The sequence below is a fragment of the Amborella trichopoda genome, chromosome 6 (genome assembly GCF_054954075.1).
Source record: "Amborella trichopoda isolate Santa Cruz 75 chromosome 6, AtrichopodaSantaCruz75HAP2 v2.0, whole genome shotgun sequence".
Taxonomy (NCBI): Eukaryota; Viridiplantae; Streptophyta; class Magnoliopsida; order Amborellales; family Amborellaceae; genus Amborella; species Amborella trichopoda.
In genome coordinates this window covers 45,516,956-45,538,334 of record NC_142341.1, presented here as the reverse complement: position 1 = coordinate 45,538,334, position 21,379 = coordinate 45,516,956, and the positions used below count along the sequence as shown (strand labels likewise).

Genomic DNA, 21,379 nt, shown 5'->3' with positions numbered 1-21,379 from the left:
TTTGGACTCCTCTCTCTCAATCTTGGACTTGTAACCTTGGAACTCTACAAAATTCTCAGTACAACACTCCAAAAATTGTCCTTAACATAAATTTCTCAAAATATTCCTTACATTTGAATTTAATACCCAAAATACCCTTAACCAAAATCAAGCTTATTTCTAGCATTCCTCCTTAAGCTTGATTTTCCAATTTGGTTACCCCTAACATACATTTCAATTTTTTAAGCATTTCATATTTGAAGGTTTTGTAAAAATATTGGAAACATGATCTTGTATCTTTGTGTAAATAAGTTCAACCTTCTTCTCTTTCACTTGGTCCTGAATGAAATGGAACCATATATTAATGTGCTTGCTTCTCTCATGAAACACTGGGTTCTTTGCCAATGCGAATGCCAACTTATTATTTACATGGATTTCAGTGGGAGTCTATGGAGGCTTTAGAAGCTCTTTAAGAAGATTTTGTAACCACAATGCATGGGAAGTACTTAATGTGGCAGCTACATACTTGGTCTCACATGTTGACAATGTCGCGATCGGTTGCTTCTACGATGACCATGTGAATGCTATACACCCATGTAGAACACGTATCCGAAAGTACTTTTTCTATCATCCATGTCTCCGGCCCAATTGACAATCAACAAAACCTTCGAGATAAAACACATTAGAACATGAATAAAAAAACCATGATCAAATGTGCCCTTGATATACTAAGGAATCTTTTTTGCCACTCTCATGTGAGAGGTATTTGGAGTGTCCATGTACCGGCTAACCATCCCGATTCCATAGAGAACATCCGATCTTGTACATGTTAGGTATCGAAGGCTTCCTACTAGACTTTTGAAAAACCTTTTCTCCATCACCTTCTTTTCTCAATTTTAGACCACTCTCAACTGGTGTATTTACTGGATTACAATTCTCCATTTTAAATTACTTGAAAATTTCTTTTGCATAAGATTTTTGTGGCACAATAATTCCATTATCCATATGCTTAGCTTCAATGCTAAGAAAATAAAACATGAGCCCAATGTCAGTCATTTGAAACTCCTTAATCATGGATTCTTTAAACATGCCCAGATTATTTCCCGCATAGATAAAGTCATCCACATATAAACTAACAAGCAAAATATCTGTGTTTTCATTTTCTTAATGTATAAGACATGTACATATGGGCACCAAAAAAAACCATTTTCAAGAAAATATTTATCAATTTTACCATTCCATGCCTTCGGTGCTTGTTTTAAACCATACAAAGCCTTTTTCAATTTGTAAACTTTAGTTTCTTGCCCTTTTTTCACATAACCAATGTGTTGTTCAACATACACATCTTCTTCAAGAACACCATTCTAGAATGCCGATTTCACATCCATTTGAAAAGTTTTCCCTTCATTTTTGGGCTGCAAATGAAATGATTAATCTAATAGTTTCCAAGCGGGCAACAGGGGCAAATACCTCATCATAGTTTGCTTCAGGTCTTTTCTTATAGCCTTTAGAAACTAAGCTCTCTTTATACCTTTCAATGTCCCCATTAACATTTCTCTTTGTCTTGTATATCCATTTCACAGCAATGGCTTTGTGGCCTTTAAGAAGTGTTGAGTTCCCATGTGTCATTCCTCTCAATTGCATCAATATCTTCATCCATGGCCTTTTTCCATATGTTACTTTTACATGCTTCATCAAAACAAATAAGATTCATATCTGCATAAAGACAAAGCAATGTGAGATCTTCATTTTCAACATCAAGCCTAGTAGTAACCGAATACATTTCTTGAAGGCTTTTTGTTTTCATGGGCCTATGAAATGAACTACTTGTTAAAGAAGTAAATAGGCCGTCGGAAGAGAATCATGAATAGGACTCAAAGAACCTTATGGATCCTCCACTTCACCCTTAGTTTCCACTTCATCAACCTCAATAGTTTTATTTTCTTGATTATTTTTCCAATCCCATACTCTATTTTCATCAAAGATCAAACCTCTACTAAAAAATACCTTTTTACTGATGGGATTCTACAACTGTAACCCTTTGTATTTTCTCCATAGCTTATGAATACACATTTTTCTCCTTTGTCATCAAGCTTTGCCCTTTTTTCTTAGAGAGATTTAGAAAAAATCACACACCCAAAGATTCTTAAATGCTCTATATTTGGCTTGTTGGAGTTCCAAGTTTCTTCAGGTGTCTTATGCCATAAACCTTTTATGGGACACCTATTTAATAAATATACCGCACAAGCCACTACCTTGGCCCAAAATTCCTTTATCATTTATTTTTCTTTTAACATGCTTCTTGCCATATTCAAAATAGTTGTATTCCTTCTTTTCGCAACCCCATTTTGTTGTGGTGTGGAGGATGTGGCCATTTGGGGGCAAATTCCATTGTCTTTACAAATTTTTTGAAAAGCATTAGAATTGTATTCTCCACCTTCATCCGATCGTATCACTTTAATTTGAAAGCGACTTTGTTTCTCAACACAAGGTTTTGAATTCCTTAAATACTTCAAAATCTTCCGATTTTTCTTTAAGAAAATAAACCCATGTTTTGCTAATGTAATCATCAATAAAGGTTAAAAAATATTGGCTTTTTCCAAGTGAGATGGGTTCAAGTGGTCCACACACATCCGTATGCACGAGTGGGAGAGACTTTTGTGCTTTCTTTATTTTCCATTCTTCTAGCTTTCCTACAATGCACCATTCATATACACCATCGGGTTGCTTTATCCATGGCAAACCATTCACCATTTTTGCTTTTGGCAACAATTTTAAGTCACCAAAATTAAGATGCCCAAAACGAAAATTCCATAACCATGAATCGTCATTCAAACTAGGTTTGAGTTTTCACATTTTCACTTTTGTTATTCATTGGAAACATTCTATTCTTGGTCATAATCACTTTGGCAATCACATTGTTTCTTAGATCCAATAAGTATAGGATACAATTTTTTATAAAAAATATTGTAGCTTTTTTTATTAATTGCCCCACACTCAAAATGTTATTTTTCATGTCGGGCACATAATATACATCGGAAATAAATTGATGACGACCATTCTTCATTTGAATCAAAATTTTACTTTTGCCTTTTACGGGTCTCTTTAAATAGTCTACAAATGTTATATGCCCATGACTTAATTCATTCTGCTCCCATTCTACTCCACAAACCACTCGTTTTTACCACACATGTGGTTGCTTGCACCGCTATCAAGATACCAGTATCCATTTGATTTTCATTATTATCATTAAAAGCTAATAACAAAGTTGGTTCAGCTTCATCAATTTTTTTTCAACAAAATTAGTTTTTTCAAATAAATCATTTTGAGAGCGGTATCTACACTTGAAGAACTATAATGGCCATATTTTTTGCATTTATGACATTGAATAGTAGACTTTCCATTAATTGAATGATTATATAGCCTTGGAAAATTACCTCTTCCTCGTCCTCGTTGAGCTTGTGGGTTTTGATCTCTCACACCTCTATTATTAAAGTTTCCTCTTCGACATCCTCTCCTTATATTGGCACGACCTCTTTGGCATCTTCCTCTATGAGATTCTTCATTTTAAGCTTTGTTTGTAGTGCATGCTCCAAAGAGTTTTGAGTCTTTTTTTGCAATATTTATTCTTATGTTTGCAAGGAGCCCATGAGTTGATCTATAGCCACAGCCTCTAAATCTTTTGATTCTTCAATGGCTACAACAATGTGCTCATACTTATGATCTAGTGACCGTAATATTATCCTCATTACTCTAACATCATCTATATTTGGTCTGTCTCTTCTCAATTTGTTAACAACAACCAAGACCCTTGAGAAGTATTCCGTAATATTTTCAGATTCATTCATATGCAATGCCTCAAACTCGGCCTTAAGAGTTTGAAGGTGCACTTTTTTCACCTTTCAATTCCTTTGAGAGGATTTTGAAGAATCTCCTATACCTTCTTTGAATTGGCTGCAGAAGAAACTTTCTTGAAAGTGCTCTCGTCAATTCCTTGATAAATAAGAAAGAGAGCTTTCTTGTCCAACCTTCTCAACTCCTTTAGCACACTTCTTTGACTTTTATCCAAAGCGGCTTCTTCTTGAGGGTTGCTAGTTCTACATACCATTTTTCAACAACATCCAGAGCATCTTGAGACTCGAACAATGCTTTCTTTTGAATACTTCAATTCTCATAGTTGTCTTTGGTGAAAAGGGGAATTTGTAGTTGGATCAAGGGGGCATTTTTTTTAGTAATTTGGCTCTGATAACACTTGTTTGAAGTAGGGAGGAAGAAGGCTTACTTTGTGAATTTGTACTTATGCTCATCAAAGAGATCAAGTCAACACAATTTCTTCACTCTCCTTGTAAAGATACATAGTACCTGGATATATCGACCTCTTAGTACCCATATGGCGATACAAGAATCACAGTCCCCATAATATCATTTGTAGCTTTGTTGAACATTACTTGAACTCATGGCCTATAGTGCTTGTTTAGCATTTATACAAGCATATAAGGAAACTAATATGTTGTTGCGAATTCCACATTGCGTGGACTCATGAGATAGATTGCATATGTAACAATATACGAGTATATTCCACATTAAATGTGAAGCAGCATGGTGTATATTGCGTGTATAGAAATATGGAAAATATGATCTATATTAAATGTCGTACAATGGAAGCATACTCCGCATTATATGGAGTGATGAAGTAAAATGATTTTGTAATAATATACTAGGCATAGACCAAATTAAATATATAATAACACAAAATGTAATACTGGTGTAGCAATATACACCAATATATTTCTACACTAGTATTGCGCACTTTGTGTTACAATAAATTGCATGTATAGAAATATGGAAAGTATGATATATATTAAATGTCGTACAATGGAAGCATACACCGCACTATATGGAGCGATGAAGTAAAATGACTTTGTAACAATATATAAGGCATACATATTGTAACACAAAGTGTAATATTGGTGTAGCAATATGTACCATATAGGCAATATTGTCCATGTGTTCACTTGTATATTGCTATAATTAGTTGATGCGTTCACTTGACATTGGACAAAGCTATAGATGATTTCATGGGGCTGTGATGCTTGTATATTGCCATATAGGTACTATAGCCCATGTGACCATTTAATGGGCCCTACTTTTAAATTAAAACAATCATACTCAATTTGGGCCCATATATTATAAGAGATTTGTGACGAACCCATATAACAATTATCAATCTTGCACTGTGGGAGAGTGCAATAGTAAAATCTTGTTTATTCACACGAAAACCTTAGTTTGCCTTGTTGGTTAGTTTGCAAAATATGCACCATCCGAATAATCAATTGTGCAGATGGAGACGATCCTACTTCAATATGTAGGGTTGCAATCATGCATTCTTTCAAAATGCATGCCAAAACATCATAAAAAGAAAAAAAATGCATTTGTATGTGAGTGTTTTTTCTGGATGGTAAACAAAAATACTATTCACATTTGAAGTTTAAAGTTTACAAATATCACACATTCTCTCTTCCTCCCTACCTCCTATTAATCTCACTCCACTTACATCCTCTCTATCTGGTAACTTCCTAGTAGTGAGAGTCCTTTCCTCTTCTTCTCTTGTCAGGTTCAATCAATCTTCTTCCTCATCTTTCCGACCTCCTACTACAAAACATTCTACAAAACTACAAGGGACATGCCTCATAGACAAGAGCAGAGACCCTCTCTTCTAGGATGGCTGCAACGTCCTACCCAAGATAGTAGACCAAGACCATGCACTCGCTCACCCTATATCCCCAATCTTCTCTCAAATCTAGCTCATATCCTCGAAAATGCTCTCCAAGGAGGAGGATTGACGCACCCTCTCACCTCATGTTGATGTGTCTGCAAGCTGCATGCATTTCTTGAACTCCCCAGTCCCAACATCTCCCAACCTGGGCCCCTTGCTTCTCTCTCTTATCGGAGTCTATATTCCCATCTCCCCCTTCAACTACTATGCTATCGCCTTTCCAAACCTAGGTAGCTCAGGTATAAAATATATGGAACTAAATAGCCTACTACCACCTTGAGAAATGAGATTGGTGACCCATGCTTTCCACCAATCAGCAGGGATCTTACCTCCTCCGAATCACTTTCTCATGCCCTAAACCCAATCCTTAGCTTTTTCCAGCCATTGTACCTATCATTAATTCCCACCAACTCAAAAGTTTGTGCTAGAGGAGGAGATTCCAGTTTCAGTTCAACCACATGCTACAACAGAGGATGTTAATAAATATTTCTCTTTCGGTAGTGCAAGAAGGCTGAGAGAGACCGGCTACCAATGATGGTGCTATGGTGGGTAGGCTTTGATTCTTTCTCCCTCTTCTCTGTCTTCCCTAGCGCACTTCTTTCCATTTCTCTCCATGTTTTGATGAAAACTACCTGACATCTTCATTTCTAATGATATTGAGTTTGTAGACTTAACGAGGTCACTGTTTTCGAGCTCATTAGGCAGAAAATATATCTTTAGTTGCATGACTAAACCATAGTGCCCAACCAACTGTAGCGTTGAAAGTATAGCTATCATTTCTTTCAATGCATCCAAACAAACACCCCATGCATATAGTATAAGTTGCACTAGCATTTAAAACAACCAAACAACCAAGTAATTATAGAAAAAGACTTCAAATCTTTTCAAACTTCAAATGTGCATTTGAATAACTTGTAACTTTCACTTTCTTCGATGATATATTTTTATTTTATTTTATTTTTATAAATTTGCAATCCAATCTAGCCATTGGCAAAGTTTGAGATTTTGATAAGAGCACGTATACTATGGTCCCTTGGAAGTATACTTTACTTCTACTCCCTTGGTCAGATGACCTACTTAGGAGGATTTTTTCAATCTGAAATTTTGGTAACCACCATATAATCACTAAATAATTATTCTCAAAAAAGAAAATTTGAACTTTGAGTTTTATAGCGCTCAGATCTCACTCTCTAAAACTTGGATGGTTTCTATTCAATCTTGAGACATTTTTTTCAAGTGCTTAGAGGGTGTAATTTGGAAATGTTTTTTATTGAGTAGTTGAAGAGGTTATATCCCCAAAATTTGGGATCCTAAAACTAATCCTAGTTGGGGTTTTACCTGTGGGAGTAAATGGATAGTAATATAGTATACGTCGGAGGGACATTGGCTTTTGATAATCTGCTTCTCTTCTTCTACACCTGCATTAACCAATTAACATCTTCTATAGCCTCTCTTGCTTTTAAAAAAGAATGCATATTTTGTTCTTCAATTTCAAATAATTTTGGTTCACATACAAAGATTACAATTATTCATATGCTAATGTGTGTATGGAGAGTAAACACTTAAAATTTACCTTGCCTTTGTGATGTAAGTCTTCCCATCCTCTGAGTCTTTTATATGTATCTGTTTTGATGTTAGAAAAAGATGTCAACAAAAAACAAGAGAGATAGGGGGGATTATAAATATCATTCAAAAATCAAACTTACAAATATAACTCATAAGAAGAGCTGTAGACATTGAAAGATGAGTGACGGGAGAGGGGAGAGGACATAAAGTAATTTGACAGAGGTTAAAAACTTAAATTTATGTAGCCGTAGTTCGGGAATCGGGGTCGTTCTGGTGTCAAGACCCCCTTAGTTTTCAACCAGTGGTGCAAGCCATAACCATGAAAACTAAGAACAAATAGTATCCATACTCCATAGGTGACTGATAGCCAAACAATCACTAGGAAGCAACAAAGAAACATAAAAAAAAGTTCAATACCTAAGTTGCCAAGTTTAAATTTCAAAGAATGTTGAAACTTCCTTGTGATTGAGATCCCTTCAAATTAGGAATGTAGCCCCGACATTTGTTGGATCGCGATCTCCCATCCATATGAATCAATATCTTTTTTAGTCAAGGATTGAGATCCCTTTAAATTTAGGAGCTGAGTTCCCTATAGATTGAGATCAAGATCCCTTGATGGAAGGAAGCGAGTTCCACTCGGCTACAGCTCTGGGATCGCCAGAGTGAGATTCCAAGAGGGGATTGCCACCCCCTGACCAAGATCCCAACTCTGGCAGAGCTCGTCTTTGTCCAGACAGACATATTATCAATCTTTTTAAGTCTGATCTTCTCTTCAGCGAGCATGCATGGGTGCTTTTTTCCTTTTTATCTTTTTGTAGATAGGCTACGTGGGATCTTTCCTACCAATTTCTAGTTTGAAAGGCCCATCTGGCCATGTGCCTAACATTTTTTTGAGTTTAATATGCACAAATATACTATAGATGCTACTTGCTTGTTACCACCTCTCAGGGTGATAAATTCATTAATCCCTGATTGAACCTGCAAGCTCATTGTTGCTTAGATTGCAGATGTTGCTTTTGTTGATCGAGCTGATATCAAGGCTTATGTTGGCCCTCCTACTCTCCAAGCACGCTATGAAATACTGAGGTCGTGCCTGCAAGAGCTCATACGCTCTGGAATCGTGTTGCATCCGCAGGTATGTTTTTTGTTCTCCATTTCCCTGGCTATATGCCCTATTGAACTGAAGGGTGATTGCCCTTGCACTTTAACAGCTAAACCGAGATATTTGGGCTTCATTTTGGTGCTCAGATGATGTAATTTTTGCAGGATCAGGATCAACTCATCCTACCCAGCTTTGCAAGCTTACAGGGGTGCCTGAATGATCCCAAGATGCCAGATAGAACAAATCAACTTAATCTCTCTGAGCACTTGCTTGACGCCGCCAAAGTTTGTGAGGTTTGAATTTTTATTCTTGTGATTTAAAGTTTACACAATTGTGAAAGGATGCTAAGCAGCTTTTGTTAAATTTTTAAATGTTTTGTTAGGGTTTGAGTGGAAGAGCTTTGAGAAAGCTTCCCTTCTTAGCCCATGCAGCACTTCTAAACCCTCATATTTGTGATTCTGCCAAGTTTGTGGGTATGTTAATAGAGGCAGGCAGAAGGGAGATATCAGAGTTAACCAACTAAACTGTGGCATGTATTCTTCCCTTTATATCAATGTTGTTAATATGAAATACTGGATGTTTGTTTGGAAGTATACTGATGTTAGTAAGTGTTTCCATACAATGTGGTGAATCTTAGTGGATGCAATCATAATGTATTATTAAAGGAAATAGTGTGTGCTAGATGTATATTCTAGATATTCCTGATGGGCATGGGTCTTCTCTCCAGCTACCAAAACTAGATACTCGAAAAGCTCAAGCAGAGCCATTGTCACTGTTAATGTCATGGAGGTTATGTGACTGTACTCTCTCTCTCTCTGTCTTGCTCTCTCTTGCTTTAGTCGGAAGGTTTATGGTAGGCTAGGCCTTCATGTTGTGGGCTTCTACTTAAAGGGCTTGGGCTTTTCATCTGTAAGACAGATCTCTAGTGAGATAAAATTCTCATTCTCCATGTCTCAGGTCTAACTAGCAGAATACCAGCAATTTCTAGTGGGATAAAGATTCTTATTCTTGGTGTGAATGGTCTTGATGTATAGGATTGCATAAGGCTAGGGGATTCTAGTGAGATAAAGATTCTCATTCCCAACATGAATGGTCATTATGCATCAGAACTCGATAAAACCAGCAGTTTTGGGTGTGATAAGGATTCACATTCTCAATGCAAACGGTCATAGGAATTTGTATCTTTTCCTTTACTGTTTGTTGCCAAAAGAAAATTTTGATTGGTCTCACCAATTCAGCATGTCAACATCTTATAAAGCACCAGCAGTTTCTAGCGAGATTCGTTTCATGATAAAGGGCAATATGTATTGGACTAACAGTTTGAGGTGTGTCGTTCCTGTCTAAACGTAGGTCCTTTGATGGTGAAAGCTGGATTTGTCACTCTCCCTATCTATACCTTTCCCCATAATTGTTTTGAAGATTAAATCTCACCGTTAATGCTTCTATCCTATACAAAGGTATGTTGAAATTGCCATTTCTGTATTTTGAAAGGAGCTACATGGTCTCTCTTCTCTCTCTTTCTCTCTCTCTAGCATTTGCGTTGAGATGTTTGTTTTCAATTTAGCTGCTTTCGTTTACTACTCCTTTTTCAAATCTACTACCCTGCCGCTCTTTTGATTTCATTGTCTTCTTGTAACTCTTAGTATCTCATAGTGCACAAAATTTCCGATAAGCTTTTTCGTTTTCAATTTAACTACTTTCCTTTGCAATTGTTATTTTTTGATATCCTTATTACTTATGAAAAATTGTTTCACACGGGTTAGACCGCATTTTTACATGTGGTCCAGAAAGTGTAAGGCAACCATCTTAAAGATGAATGCAAGTAGGTGTTCCATCTAAAAACAAAGGAAACTGACGGTCCAAATGTTTTCTTATTAGAATAATTATTTCTAGTTTTTAAAACTTATATATTTTTTTATATTCATAATCTCCATGTTAGAGACTACATGTCCTTAAAAATTAAGTCTTAAAATCCATCTCAAAAATAAATTTATTGAGAGGCCTGCATTTCTACAATTACAGGCTTGGCCGCATAGATATTGGGTCCATTACTTAATAAACGGGTGGTGGTGATCACCTGCTGCTCGTGGTTAAATGGGCTAGTATCAGTTAAGCTAAAATGTGTGTCATCTTCACGTTCTGTTGATGAGGATCAACCGGTTTGTACTCGTGTTATTCATGCAGCGTATATGGTAGAGTTTATTGTTCTTGAACGAACCAGAAATGTATTAACTTGTACTCACAATTGCTTTTGTCAGTGAAATTTTAAATCGAGTGGTTGCAAGTGTACAATTGACTAGATGCAATGTTTTTGTTAAATTTTTTTCGAATTTTATGATACATCTCAAGCCATCCAATTTGATATGTGGTGGTTAGGAGTGCTTGTGGCCTTCTTATAACAATAATAAACAGTATTATAGTATAAATCATAAAAAACCATACCTAAAGCAATAGCTATTTTACATTTTAACATGGAAAAAGCTACCAAAACTATTTATCAAACTGTGCCTTATATCAAATATATTCTAATTTGTGATTAAATGTCATTTGATAAACTTTTGAAATTAAATTGAAAAAATAGATACATGTTATAGTACTTGAAAACATGCATTTCAATAGGAAAAAAATTGTGTTTTGAAGTCTGGATCAACTGGTTGAACCATCCATCTAGGAATTTGGTTTGGTCGGTCTAGATCAATGAATCCAATTGATTCTTGGCAATTGAACAATTAGAAAAGAAATTGTGCAAAAGAAAAGAAAAAAAAATAATAAAATAAAAATATATTTATGGAAACCGAGCAATTGATATTTGCTTAGTTCCCTCATAGAATCAGCATATTCCTTTTTGTTCCTCCTAGTTGATTATGTGGGAATCGATATGATTTCCTAATCCAAATTGACATTTTCGGTTTTAAGAAATAGTATTTTGTGAGTCAATGGGCTAATGCTGTGAGTCAGCAGACTTATTAGCCCGATGACTCACAAAAGTTCATCTTTAAGATGAACTTCCATGATTATGGATTCCTATCCCAAGGATAGGAAATTGTTTTAAAAATAATGATTAAAAATTTTACTTTATCTTATTTTTCTTTCGATATTCATGATTATCATGAATTTCTTGTACCAATTTGGATCCAAAATCAAAGTAAAAACAAGTGTTAGAGAGACCCCACACGAGAATAGTATGAGGCAGAGGGGATTCATAACAACCGCGTCCTTTTAAGTTTAAAGAGTTTGTGTGGACCCTGCCAAGCGCCAACGGTTTACAATCGTGTTGTTAGATTTGCTTTTCTTCGGCTTAAGCGTTTGCATTTATATTGAAGTGAAACGAAGCTTGTTGTTGCTACTCTAATAACCTTTGGGCTGATTAGGTTAAACTTTGGGTTGAAATAAAGCAATATTTATATAAAATATATATTTTTTATTTGTAAAAATTATTTTTATATATAAATAATTTATTTATTGTTGAAAAAATTTAGAACGGGATAATTTACTTTTGGTATAAAGCTGTCAAATTATTAATTTTAATCATTAGATATGAAATTAGATGACTGCAATTATTTCATTATCAAGTTCAAATTTAAAAAAAAAAATTAAATTTTATGACACATCTAAATAATTAAAATTTTATATTAGACGGTTGTAAGTAATTGTCACCGTCTCGTATGAAAGTTAAATGGTCTCATTATATACTATCCTTTACGGGTATTAAATCTTTTTAAAAAAAACCCAAATCTTCCCCGGATCAGGCCGAAGCAAGGAATTGTTTAATTTTCCTCGCCAAAATTCGAAACTCACAACGTTGGTTTAAAACGAATGTCCATGACCTCCTACAGTCGTACATTGATTCTCTTTCCGAAAATTAATCACTTATTCTTCAGAGACAGAGGACTGTGATGTAGAGAACTTGTGGAATCAGTGAATATGATGAAAACGTTCTTTATTCTGTTGCTGCTGAATCCCAATTTTGTAATACGAACATGAAATTTATTAAGGGAAGTTCCCTCTCTTTCATTTTTCATGTTTTTCCTAGGGGACTGGGTTAGCCTCATTGCTCTTAAAGCAATGACTTTTATTTCCCCATCCATCAATTTCTCGATTAAGAAGCTATGTACACTTTCAAGAGTTAACAGAAATGGAGATACAAATTTGCTGGAAAAAAAGAGAATTCTCACTCATATGGTTCAAATGGGTTCACCCATTGATTTGTTTGAAGCCAACAATCTCATGAGCCAACTTGTGAAATCCAAAAACTTAGCACAAGCCCACCAATTGTTTGAAATCATGCCTCAAAGGGATGAGGTCTCTTGGACAACCTTGATTGGTGGTCACATTAATGGGTCTCAACCATTTGAAGCTCTGGCTTTGTTTTCACGAATGAGAGAGGAAGGCACGAGGATTGATGAGTTTGTTCTCTCTTTAATTCTTAAGGCTTGTGGCACGACAAATCAACTAAAACAGGGGGAAAGCTTACACGGGTTCTCTGTAAAAACTGGTTTTGTGAACTGTGTTTTTGTGGGTAGCGCAATTCTTGACATGTATACAAAGACGGGATGCATTTCGAAGTCTAGGGATGTATTTCATGAAATGCCTCAAAGAAATGTGGTCTCTTGGACCGCTATGATGACTGGATTGGTGAATTCAGGCCATGCTAAGGAAGCACTTTTGTATTTTTCTAAGATGTGGGCATCGAAGATAGATGTTGATTCCTTCACTTTTGCCACTGCTTTGAAGGCTTGTGCTGATATTGATGCTCTTTTGATAGGGAAAGAGATCCATTCTCAGAGTATTAAATTGGGTTTTGATTTGAATTCCTTTGTGGGGAATACCCTTACTACCATGTATAACAAATGTGGGAAGCTAGAATATGCTCTTCGTTTGTTTGAAAGGATGCCTATTCGCGATGTTGTTTCTTGGACTACAAAGATAGCAGGATTTACACAAAAGGGTTGTGAAAATGAGGCTCTTCAAGCCTTTATTCAGATGAGGAAAGTGGGGGTTAGCCCTAATGAGTTTACACTTGCAGCTGTTATATCGGCCATTGCAGGCCTTGGCTCTGTTCATCTGGGCATGCAACTTCATGCCCATGTTATGTGCCATGGGTACATTGGCTCCATGTCGGTGGATAATGCTCTTATGACCATGTATGCCAAATGTGGTGACATGACATCGGCATTGATGGTGTTTTATCGGATGGGTGTTAGAGATGTGGTCTCCTGGACTGCTATGATCTCGGGGTACTCACAAGAAGGCCTTGGTGAAGAGGCCTTTGGGCTTTTCTCAGAGATGCGAAGAAGTGGGTCTAGGCCAAATGAAGTCACTCTTGCTAGCTTGCTAAGTGCATGTGCATACATGGCCATCCTTGAGCTTGGGAAACAAGTGCATACCCATGTCCTTATACTGGGCCTAGAGCACAATATCATGATACGAAGCGCCATCATCAACATGTACTCCAGATGTGGAAGCATACATGATGCTTCAATGACCTTCCGTTTAATGGAGAGTAGGGATTTAGTCTCATGGACGGCCATGATTATTGGTTGTGCTGAGCATGGGCATTGCCAAGAAGCTGTTGATCTTTTTGAGAAGATGGAGAACGTGGGTCTCAAACCTGATTATGTTACCTTCATTGGGGTCTTAACAGCTTGTGGCCATGCTGGTTTGATAGACCTAGGCTTTCATTACTTTAACTCAATGGTCCGAGATTACAATATAAAGCGAGGAAATGAACACTATGGTTGCATGGTGGATCTCCTTGGAAGGGCAGGACGCCTCAATGATGCAGAGGCAATGATCATGAGCATGCCCCATAAACCAAATGACATCATATGGTCCATGCTCCTTAAGGCATGTCAGGTTCATGGTGATGTTAATTGTGGAAAGCGTGCAGCTGAACATATACTTGAATTCGATCCAAAATGTGCTGGTACCCACATTACATTATCAAACATTTATGCAGCCATTGGGATGTGGGGTGATGCGGCATATGTGAGGAAGTTGATGAAGTTCAAGGGGGTGAAAAAGGAACCCAGTTGGTCTTGGATTAAGGTTAAGGATGAGGTCTCTGTTTTTTTTGCAGGGGACCGTTCTCACCCAGAGGCTGAAGAGATCTATGCCCTGTTGAGTTAGTTGGTTCAAAAGAAAAGATTGTTTGCATACCATATATATTCTGATTGTTAGAGAATTATAAAGATTAGTAAATTTTTTGATGGATATCAGCGAGGCATTGTTTTGAACAATATGAAGATTCCAGTAAGATGTATATCTTCGATGCTTCACAGGCGCACATGTATGCACATGTATATGCATATGCTGCATGTGATTAGCATAAACCTGATATAGACGATAAATCCAGATGTAGTCTTTATGAGATTCTGACTTATTTTCTGTGAAGTCCATACGTAAGGGCATGGTGATGATCCTGTAGAAAGGGCACGGTGATGATCCTGTGAGAAAGTTTACATAATTGGATTTCGTCTCTTTCATTCCCTGAGGGCCCTTCTATAGTAAACCAAGGGTGTTGAAGGCACTTAATCCACAATTGCACGCATGTGTATTGTACTCTTAAAAGAACACAAAACTGTGTTAAAAAAACAAAAACGGGGCACAAAATGTGTTCTTAACAAGCATTAGTAATCAAATCCCATCAGCTGACTTGAGCATACAGGTTGACAATTATTCAAAAATGGTGATATATCCAGGAAGTATATCATGATAAATGACCGTTCAGTAGTACTTGTGCATGTATGCGTGGGTTCAAATACAATGAACGTTATGAATGTTTTGATAGACTTTCAGCGGAAGTGCAGACCTAGGCATCCCTTGTTGACATCTGTTGATGGCTATCATGATGTGAAGCCAGCATAGGGAAAATTTCACTGCAATAATTGATGCCTTGCCAAAACATTTACTCACTATAATAATTGATTCATTCACATTATATACATACATATATGCGCCAAAATTTGTCACGTCACGGTTGTTAGCAGTGCCACATTTATATGTGCTGGTACGGATTACCACAGCTAATGCTATAACGATGCCCGCCATTGATTCCCAGCCTCTGTTTCCATTATTTAGAAACCAATGCATGGATCTACCATGAGACATGAACCTTGTTCTTTGTTTTTACTGGAAACAAGGTTTCAATCAATAATTGCTAAGGCATAATAAGAACCATTATACAAAGACTGAAATAAAGTTAAAAATAGCTATACGAGGTTTCATTCAATAATTTCTTAGGTACAATGGGAGCCACAATGCACAATCCCTTAGAACAATAAACGAGAAAAGCTAGCCAGTAAACTCAGAGGCTCTAAAAGACTAAAACCAAACACCAGAGGCTTTTGTAAGGGTAGTGCCATTTCCATTGAAGGATCCAGACATTTGGACAAATTCCTTGTTTAGATAGAGTAATATCTGAAGTTAATTTTTTTCTCTACAAAGATATGTACAAAGTTTAGCAAATGCCTTCTCATGTTTCCAACCTAGAAAGAAATTCTATTCCATGTGCTCAACTCCTTCCATTTCCCCATTCAAATGAATAAAAAGATATTGAGAGTTATTGCAATTCCACCCTGAAGACTTCTTCATTTCATGAGTAGCAGAAAGTTTTCCTCAGTACCCTCCAAAGCTCTCTCTCTCTCTCTCTCTCTCTCTCTCTCACACACACACACACACACACACACACACACACACACATTAGTTTCTCTAACTGAAACCACTCCCTCACCCACACTCAAAACCCATCTCCAAACAACTCTCAGAAATTGTCCTCTTCATTTACACAAACCTCATCCACCTCTCTATTTTATCTTCATATGTCATTTCCACCATTCTTTCCCACAACAGTTCAACTTCAAGCATCCCAGTACTCTCCAGAGATGACAGAAGTTCTGCACAGAGGGCAAGTGCTATGCCAGTGGTCCAGCCATTTGTCAAGACAGTCTCTATGAAAGACATGGTTGCATCTTAGCTTACTGATCTCCTCCTCCTCTTCAAACTTATAAAGGCACACAGTGCACTCAACTGGGCATCCACTATTCATAGGCAAGCACTTAAACAGAGTGACCGATACGCTTTCTCTCACTTCTTCTGCAAATCGGGAACAAACTGGAAGAGGCTCCACTAGATCATCAGCTAAGTCCTCCTCTAAATTTAGAGAAGGATTTGGGCGGTGACCCATTGCTTGGAGCACAGACCTGAGGAGGTCTTTCACCAAAGCTATGGAGAGGAATGTATTCATGAGTAGAACAGGAAGGACCCCTTCTGATGCAGTTGGGAAGCTCGATAACCCCATATTTAGAGAATCTCTATCAAATTCAGACGACCCAAATCAGGAACAGCGGAAAGTTCGGAGGAGCCAAATCGGAAGAAGAAAAGAAGCCAACTTTAGAGGACCCAAACAAGGAGATGAAGAACAGAGCAGACTTAAAAGAACCAAAATTAAAAGAATATGAAATAGAACCAAGTTTAAAGCACCCAAATCAAAACAAGAACAAGTGCTAGAGTTAAATTAAAGAGGACCCAAAAGGACCTACTTCAAGATGATCTAAATATGAAGAACAAGAAACTGAGCCGCTTAAGAGTATCTAAATACGAAACAGAGCTAAATTTAGAGGACCCGAATGAGGAGAAGAAGAAGAAACAGGCCTAAGTTAGGTCCCAATTCAGAAGAGGAAGAAGCATAGCTAAATTTAGAGGAGAAAAATGGAGTCTAATGGCTCTTAGTTACCGTTACAAAGCACAGGTCTACAAATACTGGGGAGGAGTGGTTCACCTGGGGTTAAGCTAACCATGGTTAGGATTTTAACGTGGGAGTTATGTGAGGGGTTAGGGAACTGGTCCACGTGGCAAATTTGGGAGCGTTGGCGTAATTTCGGGCTGTTTTTACCGTTTACTGGGAGGTTGGTTTAGTGGAACACGTGGCCGTTCCAGGTGGGATTTTGAATGGACCAATGGCAGTGGACCACGTGACTGAGAAAATGGGGTTTTAACCGTGGGGAACCTTCTTGAAGCTGGCGTTGATGGGACGTCATATGTTGCATGGATTCAGAGAGCCTTTCTTTCTCTCTCTCTCTCTAACATTGGTCACATTCTCTCTCTTGTTTCTCTCTCCTCTCTCTCTTTTTAACATGACTCAGTTTCTCTCCACTCTTTCTCTCTCTAACATGCGCCAGTTTCTCTTTCTTCTCTTTCTCTCGTAACATGGATCAGTTTCTCTCTCTAACATGGGTCACTTTCCCTTTCTTGTTTCTCTCTCCTCTCCCTCTCTCTCTCTCATGGGTCATGGCTTATATGATTCATGTTTATTTCTTCCAGAAACACACCTACTTATGCACTCTCTCAGATCTCTAGATTGATATTCACACAGCATTACTTACCCTACGACGCCCATGACCACTCTCTCTCTCTCCATTGTTTTCTCTCATGGCCACGATATTGGGTTCACCTCTTGTAAAAGGTAAACTAATGTTGCTAAAGAAATAAAAGTAAGGATCCCACGAGACCTTGTTACAAGACCTCAAAGAATATCATTAAATTTGACGTATATATCTTAAAAAGTTGTCATATGGGTGTGGGATTTGACTTATTTTTAGAGATGTGTCAAATTTAGAAGAGATGTACCAAATTTAATAGTGATCTTTTTTATTCTTGCACATATAGATGTGGGAGGCTCTCACAAAATCATTTCCCAAAAAATAATTAATTTCTCTTTTATGCCATAGTGATTTATAAATTTCAATATAAAAAAAGGGAAATTTATCAAAATAAACAAAAAAATAACTATTTAATAATAATGAAAAAAGTTTCTATATAGCCGAGACTCTAACTAATCAAATTAGAGCATACCTCAAAAATTTCATTGGAAGAAGTCGTTTTGATGGCCAAATATCCTCAAATTGATCATCTCGACATCAAGATGCATGGACATGAAGAAAAAATGGATTTCAAGTTTTAACAATAATTCATCTTGTAACACATTCAGATTAATTTCAAGATAACCATCAAATTACGCTTGACTGAGAGTTGGAATAAACTAGTTAAACTGTTAAAATGTTGAAAAGTTAGGTGCATTTTGATAAGTTTCTCTATCCGCATGGTTAACTCATTTTTACATACACAAGAACGAAGGAATAAACCTACAATTACCACTCATGAACATCAAAATCAAACTCTAAATCCCTCTTCACCATAAAAGCACACAGTCATACAAAAAAAAAAAAAAAAAGGAAAGGAAAAAAGAGATGGACAACAATATTGCCATTTTCAAAAACTAAATGGTAAGGTCAGATATCATGCCTCATAAAAACAACATATTGCATCCAGCAGATAATGATCATAGATGCCCAAGTGATGATGCATACTTTGGAAGTTTATAGGATTGAATGTATGTGCACGTCATGGAATTTAGCCAGGAATGGAATGGGCTTTTTCAGCACTTGGCCACCATGGCTGAGGACGGTTTCATTTTGTAATCTGTATCTTTCCTTCTTTTGTTTCTTTCATGCACAAGTTTCACACTTCTATACCCAGCCTCATGCAAAAGAAAAGAACAAGAGATGAGGAAGAAAAAGAGTGAGATTTTGTCCCAAAGAAGTAATTGTTCTTCCCTACCCTAGAACAGTTCCAAACCACAAAATTAAAGGGCGATTCCACCTTTTGATTATGGTCCCTCTCCCTTAAAAAGAGAAGTCCCTTTCCTAAGGGCTGAGAAGGCTTTCAATACAAGCAATTTTCTTGGGGTAAAGTGGTGGCTTATTCTGTCCTTGTCTTGGACAAAGTTTGGAAGTGGTAGATCACCATTCGTTATGAAAACAAGGCCTTTGATCCTGTGAAGCTGGCATCATATGAGCCTCCCTTTCAATGTTCATATTAAACTGACTCATGAAAATCAAAGGCACAAAAAGGAAAGGTAGGAGTTACCAAACATAAACCATCTAATATAAGAAGGGTGAGGACTTTAAATTTTCTCTTAACCCATCTCATACCTGGGTAAAAGGGTTGGGTTGTGTTACGTAGACAACTAACGTAAAATTTTGTCAAAACTTATTATAAATCCTGAACCTATAACATGTTGGGAAAAAGGCTTTGACGATGATGAAACCATCTGATTAAAACTCGATGTTTTACGCATATACGCACTACACGTGGATCCTTTTCAGAACTACCCACCCAATATTGGTGAGCCCCACTATAATAATTCTGAGTAGCTTGTAACCTAATAATGGTATCAGGATTGCTAGACATCAGGTTGGTTTGGTCTCTGGCTGCTGGATAGAGGTTTTCGATTCGATGCATTGTGGTGTTCTTCCTGCATATTCCTGACGCTCAAAACAACCTATCTAGAAACTCAAAAACACATCCCAGACAAGTCACAATAATCACTACCATACCTAAACTAATCTGAAATATCAAGCTTCCCTTCAAGAGAAATTAGAGACTGATAGAGAATCCACTATGCCACAGAATTCACATGTCAAGGTACTCAGCATGGCATGTTTTCACATCCAAAAAGCAAACCTCAGTTTAGAGCATGGAAGAGTGGTGGCTCACATACAATCTCACCGAACAAGCTTCCGACTCACGAAATGCAGTCTAATGATTTTCTCCCCTTCCTAACCCTAGTGCTGTCATACCTCATCTCCAAACATCTAAAGGAAGGATCAAGATGGCTTTCAGTGTCTAAAGGAAAACAAGAAAATTTATTTTTTTTATTCACACTGAAACACAATTTCAACTAGGTCTTCTCGTTTTTTTTTTTTTTTTTGAAACTTAATTGCAACGAGGTGTAGTTTTGATGATCTTTTGTTATAAGCACCTAGATCCCGAACTCTCACCACATAAATATGGTTTTGTATATTATACATTAGGAAAAATTTAGGTGATTAGATGAGAGAAAGTAGATTTAGGTTGGGCTGGCCGCCATGTGTGGCGCAGATCCAATATAACATCTATTAAGAGGTGCGAGTTAATTTAAATTGAAGGCTTAAAAAGTGCAAGATATGGTTGGAAGTAGTGAAAAAAGATATTGGGGACTTATGGCCTCACTGAGGGTATGATCTTGATAGAACAGAATAGCAGATCAGGATTCATATGGCCGACCCCAATTAGTAAGAAAAAAACTATGATAATGATGATTTTGTATATTACCATAATAATTACATTTCAACTAGTTTGCTAGCAGCCCTTAGACATCCTTTATCAACAAAGGATGTTATAAAGAAGCAAGCGAATTGTGTGAAAACCAACTACAACCTAAGTATACTCTTCCTCTGTGCATATTTGTGTGTGCGTTTGCGTGTTCGTGTGGGTGAGCATGTGATCATTTATATCTGTTTATATGCTATGCTATCATTAAGAGAGAGATAGATGGATCTCATCCGATTGGTTCAATCCTTCAAGAGAACATAGGAGTGCCTTCCTCTCCCTCCAATTACGTTCTCTCTTCTTCTTAATTCAGAAATCCCTTTCCACCATTAAAGTTACGAAAATTTTATTAAGTGCTATTGCCAATCAAACGCTAGAGTTCAGTCTTAATTTTTAAACATATTAAGAAATTCTCTATTATAACTAGATGACTTCCATTTTCTTTTGTTTTTCTAGATGCCCTTTCTTATTGTAAGTATGGGATTTACAGCAACAACCTAAGGGCCTGTTTGATAACTCGAAGCAAGTTCATGAACTGTAAATTAGAAGTTCCTCTTTGCTGGGAAGATAGAAGGTACTGTAAGAAGTTCTTGGTTTATGTGTTTGATAACCTCTTGGTAAGTTAAAGAAGTTCATAGTTTCTGTGTTTGATAACCTCTTGGAATGGTAAGTAAATTCTAAGTACTTGTGTTTGATAATATGTTAAAAGACTAGGAAGTTCTGGGTATTGTGTTGGATTAGTTATAGAAGTAATAGGCAAGATGTAAAATGTTAAAATTGAGACTAAAATTTTTTTATTTATTTTT

General features: G+C 36.9%; 3 protein-coding genes and 2 long non-coding RNA genes across 9 annotated transcripts in view; 3 read left to right on the top strand and 2 right to left on the bottom strand.

Moving 5' to 3' along the window:
* The window catches only part of LOC18442081 (pachytene checkpoint-like protein), a 47,684-nt gene extending 38,592 nt beyond the window's left edge, over positions 1-9,092 (top strand). For all 4 annotated transcript variants that reach the window (XM_006852304.3, XM_020671898.2, XM_088868667.1 and 1 more), the window contains 3 exons: positions 8,329-8,456; positions 8,588-8,716; positions 8,806-9,092. In XM_006852304.3, coding sequence (XP_006852366.1) covers positions 8,329-8,456; positions 8,588-8,716; positions 8,806-8,946 — 398 coding nt within the window. In that variant the 3' untranslated portion in view covers positions 8,947-9,092. The remainder of the gene's footprint in view (positions 1-8,328; positions 8,457-8,587; positions 8,717-8,805) is intronic.
* Positions 4,299-9,379, bottom strand: LOC148781813 (uncharacterized). Of its 2 annotated transcripts, XR_016056848.1 has the most exons (4): positions 7,739-9,379; positions 7,329-7,378; positions 7,094-7,173; positions 4,299-4,341 (listed from the first exon to the last, which is right to left on the bottom strand). It is a non-coding gene; the product is annotated as an uncharacterized LOC148781813 (long non-coding RNA). The 2 variants fall into 2 exon arrangements; XR_016056847.1 differs by lacking the exon at positions 4,299-4,341 and having other exon boundaries at positions 6,697-7,173.
* A 360-nt stretch (positions 9,380-9,739) lies between these two features.
* LOC148781812 (uncharacterized) lies at positions 9,740-10,712 on the top strand. The gene is made up of 2 exons (XR_016056844.1): positions 9,740-9,880; positions 10,446-10,712. It is a non-coding gene; the product is annotated as an uncharacterized LOC148781812 (long non-coding RNA).
* A 1,374-nt stretch (positions 10,713-12,086) lies between these two features.
* LOC18442082 (Tetratricopeptide repeat (TPR)-like superfamily protein) lies at positions 12,087-14,810 on the top strand. Its single transcript, XM_011627900.3, has one exon. It carries the CDS (start codon positions 12,444-12,446, stop codon positions 14,550-14,552), a length of 2,109 nt encoding a protein of 702 aa, XP_011626202.2. The 5' UTR covers positions 12,087-12,443; the 3' UTR covers positions 14,553-14,810.
* Positions 14,811-16,166: 1,356 nt separating this feature from the next.
* LOC18442083 (putative E3 ubiquitin-protein ligase XERICO) lies at positions 16,167-16,763 on the bottom strand. Its single transcript, XM_006852306.4, has one exon. The coding sequence runs from the start codon at positions 16,720-16,722 to the stop codon at positions 16,282-16,284; it is 441 nt and encodes a 146-aa protein (XP_006852368.1). The 5' UTR covers positions 16,723-16,763; the 3' UTR covers positions 16,167-16,281.
* Between the last annotated feature and the right edge of the window lie 4,616 nt (positions 16,764-21,379).